General features: G+C 37.3%; 1 protein-coding gene across 1 annotated transcript in view; it reads left to right on the forward strand.

Moving 5' to 3' along the window:
• ANKRD55 (ankyrin repeat domain 55) overlaps nucleotides 1-7,693 on the forward strand; it is a 231,143-nt gene extending 223,450 nt beyond the window's left edge. Inside the window, exons 10-11 of the mRNA XM_007944167.2 lie at nucleotides 5,141-5,233; nucleotides 7,572-7,693. Of these exons, the coding sequence (XP_007942358.1) occupies nucleotides 5,141-5,233; nucleotides 7,572-7,693 (215 nt within the window). The remainder of the gene's footprint in view (nucleotides 1-5,140; nucleotides 5,234-7,571) is intronic.
• Nucleotides 7,694-7,982: the final 289 nt, after the last annotated feature.

Genomic DNA, 7,982 nt, shown 5'->3' on the forward strand with positions numbered 1-7,982 from the left:
ATATATATATATATATATATACCACAATAAAATTTGAAAAAGAACAAAGCAATATAACATACATGAAGAAAACACTCTCCACTCTATGGCAATTGTGTGCAAAAAAAATTTTTTTTAACTGAAGTAAAACATATGTAACACAAAACTTAGCACTTCAATCATTTTTAAGTATTCAGTTCAGTGACACTGATTACATCAGCAGTGTTGGGCAACCATAACCACCTCCAAAAGATTTTTGTCACCTGAAACAGAAAGTCAGTATCCGTTAAAAAATAATTTCTCATTCTTACCATCCCCCAACTCCTGGTAACCACTGATCTACTTTCCTCCTTATGTTGTTTTTGTTGTTAGTTGCCATCAAGTCAGTTATGACTCACAGTGACCCTATGTACAACAGAATGAAACCTTGTCCAGTCCTGTGCCATCCTGACCATCATTGCTACATTTCAACCCATTGTTGCAGCCACTGTGTCAATCCATCCTATTGAAGTTCTTCCTGTTTTTCACTGCCCTTCTATTTTATCAAACATGATGCCCTTCTTCAGGGGCTGGTCCCTCCTGATGATATGTCCAAAGGACATGGGATAAAGTATCGCCATGCTCACTTCTAAAGAGCATTCTGGCTGTACTTCTTCCAAGACAGACTAGTTTGTTCTTCTGGCAGTCTGTTGTTATTGTTATATGTCGTCGAGTCAGCCCCGACTCATAGCGACCCCTCCTTGGGTTTCCGAGGCAGTATCACTATGGAAGTAGGATTGCCCAACCTTCCTTCTGAGGAGTGTCTGGTGGGTTTGAACTGCCAGCCTTCTGGTTAGCAGTCAAATGCCTTAGGCACTATGCCACCAGAGCTCCCAGAGTGGCACTAAATAACCAAAATACCTACCCACTTCTTTTCATGTTTCCTATATCATTCATTATTTTGCCTATAGAATCTTCAATAGTTCATGCAACTCAAGCCTTCAATTTCTTCTTCAGTTCTTTCAGCTCAAGAAATGACAAGTGTTTTCTTAATTTTGGTTTCCTAATTTCAGGTCTTTGCACATTTCATTACAAAACTTTGTCATCTCTCGCTGCTCTTTGAAATCTTCTGTTCAACTCATTTGCTTCATCATTTCTTCCATTTGCTTTAGCTACTTTATGTTCTACAGCAAATTTCAGAGTCGCTTATGACATCCATTTTTGTCTTTTCTTTCTTTTTAATGAACTTGCTATCTTTATGTGTGATGTCCTTGATGTCATCCCACAACTCATCTGGTCTCTCTGGTCATTTGTGTTCAATGATTCAAATCTATTCTTCAGATGGTCTCTAAATTCAGGTGGGATATACTGAAGGTCATGCTTTGGTTCTCGTGGACTTGTTTAATTTTCTTCACCTTCAACTTAAAGTTGCATGTATATGAGCAATTGATGATCTGTTCCACAGTCAGCCCGGCCTTGTTCTGATTGATGATATCGAGCTTATCCATCATATCTGCCCACAAACGTAGTCAGTTTGATTCCTGTGTATACCATCTGGCAAGGTCTATGTGTCTAGTCACCATTTATTTTGTTTTAAAAAAAAAAAAAAAAGTGTTTGCAATGAATAGTTCTTAATCTTAATCTTGCAAATTCTATCATGTGATCTCCAGTGTTTTTATCACCAAGTCCATATTTTCCAACTACTCATCCTTCTTCTTTGTTTCAAACTTTTGCATTCCAATAAGCAGTAATTATCAATGCATCTCCATTGCATGTTTGATCAATTTTAGACTGCAGAAGTTGGTAGAAATCTTCAATTTCTTTATTTTTAGTGGTAGATGCTTAAATTTGTGTAATAGTCGTATTAACTGGTCCTCCTTGTAAGTGTGTAGATATTATCCTGTCACTCACTTGTGGTATTTTCTGTTAGAGCGGCACTAGATAACCAAAATACCTTCCCTCTTCTTTTGATGCTTCCTGCATCATTCAATATTTTGCCTATAGAATCCTTCAGTAGTTCATGCAACTCAAGGCTTTAATATCTTTTTCAGGTCTTTCAACTCGAGAAATGCTGAGTGTTTTCTTCCCTTTTGGTTTCTTAATTTCAGTTCTTTGAGACTCTGGCACTGTACTTCAGGATGGATCTTGAAAGGCTCTTTTTGATGATGAATGTGATGCCATTCCTCTTCAATTTGTCATTTCTAGTAGAGTAGACCATCTGATTGTCTGATTCAAAATGGCCAATCTCATTCCATTTCAGCTCACTAATGCATAGGATATCAATCTTTATGAATTCCATTTAATTATGATAACTTCCAATTTTCCTAGATTCATACTTCATACATTCCACATTCCAATCATTAATGGATGTTTGCAGCTGTTTTTTTTTTTTTTTTTTTTCTCATTTTGATGCATGCCCCATTAGCAGATGATGGTCGCGAAATCTTTACTCCATCCACTCGGTAAGTCTACTCTGCTTTGAGGAGGCTGCTGTTCTCCAGTCATATTTGGAGTGCCTTCTAAACTGAGGGACTCATCTTCTAGTGGTACTATGTCAGACAACGTTCTGCTGTTATTTAGTTTTCACTGACCAGATTTTTGGAAGTAGACCACCACATCCTTCTTCCTAGTCTAGAAGCTCCACTGAAACCAGTCCACCATGAGTGACCCTGCTGATACTTAAAATACCGGTAGCACAGTATCGCAGCAACACACAAGCCACAACAATACAACAAACTGACAGAAAAGTGGTAGAAGATTCATCTATATCACAGCATGTATCAGATTTTCACTTCTCCCTAAGCCTGAAGAACATTACCTCATATGCATAGTAGTTCTTGGTGAGGGAGAACTTCTTCCAGTTTGCTATTCGTTTTCTATGTGTCATACCTTTTTTTGTCCTTAATTTCTTTCCATACTGTTTTCTTTTGTAGTGAAACATTTTGATTCTTAATTCCTTTTGTGTAAATTTTTAATATATTTTCATTACTGGTATTTATATATAGACCTGTGCTCATGTTGTTCATGCTATTTTATTCACTTTCTGTAATAATATTGTCCCTATTTCTGCATAAACATTATAATTATACTTTCTGTCAATGATTGAATAATAATAATAAGAGAGGGAATATTAAAGTGAGCAGCAGAAAAGAGATCATACTGAAGTTTCAGAGAAATAACACACTCCAGAAACTATTATTTTAAGAAATGGAATGTTGAGAATGTTCTTCTGAAAACACAAACTGATTCAACAGTAATGAAATACGAGCAGAAGACCATAAAGAAAGAGCAGGTTGGAACAAGAGTGAAGTAGATGCAATAAAAAGGGAAAAGCATTAGAAAAAAGGATTTTAATATAGCTCATAAATTTAAAAAAAAAAAAAAGCCAAATTAGAGAGAGTGCATACATCTTAAATACCCTACAGATAAGAAGAAATTCACACCTAGAATATACCCTCCGCTTTTTTTTATCAGAATGGTAAAGAGAAAAATCCTCCAAGTATCCAGACAGAATAATTAAGTTGCTTGTTGTTGTTGTTGGTATGTGCCATCGAGTCGGCCCCAACTCATAACGACCCCTTTCGTTTTCGAGGTGGTATCAGTATGGAAGTAGATTGCCCAACCTTCCTTCAGAGTTGCTTACAAATAAAAAAGAATACTCACATTTGCCTCAGATTTCACCTTTGGGAATTTTTGTTTTCACATATCTGTTTGTTATTTTTCTTCATTTGTGACTAATTAGTTAATGTTGTTGTTGTTGTTGTTTGCCGTTGAGTTGGCCCCGACTCATAGCGACCCCTCCTTGGGTTTCTGAGGCAATAGTATTTGTTATTTTCTAAATTTAAAGTTTTTTAAGTACATTACTCAAAACCAAACTCACTGATTCAGATCTGACCCATAGCAACCCCTCCTTGGGTTTCCAAGGCAGTATCACTATGGAAGTAGATTGCCCAATCTTCCTCCTGAGGAGTGGCTGGTGAGTTTGAACTACCAGCCTTGTGGTTAGCAGTCAAATGCCTTAGGCACTACACCACCAGAGCTTAAGTACAGTACTCAAGGAAAAAAAAAAAAAAATGTCCCACAGTGTAGGAGACCATGTCCAATAGTCCAACATAATAAAACTGTAATAACTGTGACTGCTTATTGTTGCTTACCCTATATTGGGTGTTAAGCTAAATGCCTTACATTTGTTCTTCTGTTTAATCATCATGACAACTGAAAAAGACAGATATTATTTTCACCATTTTATATATGAGGAAACAGGTTTGTTTCAAACCCAAGCTGCTGATCATTACACTACTCTGTCAACTTTTAAAATGGACTTAAATAAGTTTTTGTATTCCATTCTATTTTCAGATATTTGGGACATTTATCTCTTATAATCAGTGGTATGCTGGTAAATACCTGGTTAACAACTGGCTCTTTATGGGAGAGAAAAAAAAAAAAAAACAGTGTTTGCTGATTTCCTCAGTATATATATTCCCAGCATAGCTGATTTCAAACTACCACTGTGATGTCAATCAACTCATTGAATTCCTGAGCATTTCACAGTCAGCTCTCTAGAGCTGGTTCACCAGGCTCTAGCACACCACTCCTTATGGTGAAAGTAAGATAATAATGATTTCTCAATGCTTTCACCCAATATCCTCTAGGTCAGTGATTCTCAATCCTGCTGGATAGTGGAATTCTTAGGAGCTGATGGAAATTTGATGCCATGGCTCCACCTCCAAAGGTTCTGATTTAATTGATCTGAGGTGTATTTTTTTTTCTTTGAAGCTCCTCAGCTGGAATTGAAGAACACCACTCTTAGAATATATCCTACATCACCTATTCATTCATCAATTATCAAAGATGAGACAAGATAAGCCTTATCTATATCACTTTTATCTTTTTCAACTTTAAGTTTTATAGAATGAGTGTCCAACTGTGCTTGTTCATAAATTTTTATGAAAACTTAAATTCACTTAAATTTACTGAAGAAATGATGGCTAGGGACTTTTCACTTAACAGTGACTGGTATGTAATACACACCAAGTAAAGTATAGCTGTTATTGCAGTGGTGGTTGTCTGCATCTTACATTTAGAGATCTCTAACAACCTTTATGATTCTTTTATCTGTTGCATATTATACTTTGTACTTGATTGAGTCTCAAATGATTGATACAACTACGTTTGTCCATAGGACAAAACCTTCAGCATCTCTCCCCAAACAGACCCAAAATCAGGGATCTTCCTTTCACACGGAACAACCTAGCTCCCCTACCCGACCAGAAATGTAAGTATTATCGATCTTCCTCAGCTTCCTTTGTGAGCATTAACACAACTAGACACAACTGGACATTACTTCAGTTTACTTTCATTTTTCAAAGGAACATCAAGAGTCAAAACTTGTAAATTACAGCAAAAATAGACAAAATGTTTAAAGCTCCTTGCAACTTGGTGATGCTTTAAAAAATAAAAATATTTAAGACAGCTCCTAAATCATCCAGCCTACAATTGAGAGCAGAAGGAGTGCATGGATGTGTGGGTCCGTGTGTGCACACATGTGTGAGTGAATGTGTGTGTATTTTGTATAAAAGGGGTGGGATGGGCAGAGGTAGTAGATAGGAAGAAAAGGAAGGAAAGAAATTAGAATCCAGTAAATATTGTTTGTGTCATGAGGCATTGAGGAATTTTTGTGTTTGGACTACAAAAACAATAATAGAAGTTTTCTTTGCTATGTGTTACTTCATGTCTTCAAGAAAGTTCTTTAAAAACTCTTAAGGCTAGCTTCTTGGCATTGGTTTCCTTATTATGTGTCACTGTGTATTCATGATCCATGCATTCCTAAACAGAAAGGAATAATCAAGTAGATGGTGTTCATCACTATTAATTTTGGCATTATTGATTTATAACATTTTGAACAAAAAAAAAAAAAAAAACTATTACAATAAAAAGTACTTATACATTCTAACGGGCCAGTGATCTTTAAACTGGAGTGTGCCTACCTATTACTTGGAGTGCTTATTGAAAAAGAGATTCCTGAGCCTCACTCTCAGAGATTCTGAGTTTGCATATTCACATATACCCATGAAACTGGTTTTATTATTATTACCATTGTACAGCTGAGAAAATTGAGTTCAGAGAGGTTACATGACTTGTCCATCATCAGGTAGTAGCTAGGAGCCCCTGGGTGGTAAGAATGCTTAAGGTTGTCTACTGCTAACAGAAAGGTTGGAGGTTCAGGTCTACCCTGAGGTGCCTCAGAACAAAGGCCTGGCAATCCACTTCTGAAAAATCAGCCATTGAAAACTTTACGGAGCACAGTTCTAATCTAACACACATGGAGTGACCAAGAGTTGAAATCAAATTCACTACAATTGGTTTGGTTAACAAGCAGAGCCAGGATCAAAATGACTGATCAATACTGAGTTGTATGCCTCATGACACAAACAATATTTACCGGATTCTAATTTCTTTCCTTCCTTTTCTTCCTATCTGCTACCTCTGCCCATCCCACCCCTTTTATGAAAACTACACACATACATTCACTCACTCACACACACATGCACACATGCACCCACACGTCCATGCACTCCTTCTGCTCTCAATTGTAGGTTGGATTGTAGGTTGAATTGTAGGAGCTGTCTTAAATACTTTAGAAAAGTTTCTTATCCTCTCTGTGTTTGAGTTTCCTCACTTTGGCTGTTGGGATTAAATGAGATAGCATATGTAAAACACTTGACATACTGTTTGTCTCTTTCCCCTAGGTTATAGTTTGAAAGAGACCAACCGAGAGTTCTCAAACTCTTGATAAAAAAACAATGAAACATGAGGTCTTAGTACAACCCCATCTTTTGCAGAAACTAAGAGGTGGAGCAAAGTATGTCCAAAGTCACACAGAGTTAGCAGCAGAAACCAAGACCTCTTCTTCAATAGACTGCTTCCTCTGCCCTTTCTGAGTTGGGTAAAAAATATGAGCTCTGGATGGTGTGAGTTATACTTATCAAATGAAATCCAAGCCTGGACTTGTTTTTAAACAGAAACCTAATCACAAAGGCGTCTAGTTAAGGAAAGAGTCGTTCAGTCTTGAATTTTAGTGGTGCTTAGAGAAGTCAGAGAGAGAATGTTTTCTTTGGCAAAGGCCAGACACTTTTTCACAATTAGGTTTCAGAAAAGAAAGGAAAGATAAGACTTTTGATCAACTTTAGAGCTAGGAAAAGAAATGGGAGAGCACACAGTGCTTTCCCTAAAAGAAACCAGAGAGCCCTTTGAGGTTTGCAGTCTGTCAAAGCACAGTACAAATGTCTTGGGGCTTGTTTAGAGTCTGGTGCTAACGTGGCCATCAACTGCTACCCCACCCAAGGAACAAATCTGCCATGTACACATAGCCCAATCATGTTTTGATCAACCTTGACCTAGTCCTGTGTTTTTGCATATTTGACATTGCTGACTACGTGCAGAAAGCCTGAATAGATATGCGCACTAAGCTTTCTCCTGCAGTCCAGTTCTCACCAACACGGAATCTGAGATATGCCTCCACTTCTTAAGAAATAACACAGTTCTACCACCATTCCTTGAGACTCTGAGAGAAGTGCCTTTTGAAACACTCTCATTTTACTCTTTCTTTCCAGTTCTATCTGGAGAACCACTACGCACAAACCGAGTGCTTCCTGCTATCCGAAGCCAACAAGGACACAGTACAGCAGCTGAAGAGGGTGAAAAATCTGCTAGTGCCAACAATGATGAAAATTAACTGTGGGCTGTTGACTGCCAGAATACAGATTAGATAGATTTTCAACTCTCAAAGGGTGAGATCACTCCAGTTTGTCAGAACAAAGACTAATTTAATAAAGTGCATTCTATAAGCCATTCCCAGTTTTGTAACTCGAAATTCTTTGTCCCAAATAAAGACACTTCCCAAATAAGCCCTTGGGATTTTTGAGTGTGCATAAATGCTATATCTGTGGATTTCTGTGACCTCTACATGCCAAAATGAAAAGTCAGAATACATTGTTAGAAGGGAAACTTAGCTGTGTTTGGTT

Source organism: Orycteropus afer, unplaced genomic scaffold (assembly GCF_000298275.1).
Source record: "Orycteropus afer afer isolate SDZICR_OR568_19922 unplaced genomic scaffold, OryAfe1.0 scaffold00122, whole genome shotgun sequence".
Classification (NCBI taxonomy): domain Eukaryota; kingdom Metazoa; phylum Chordata; class Mammalia; order Tubulidentata; family Orycteropodidae; genus Orycteropus; species Orycteropus afer.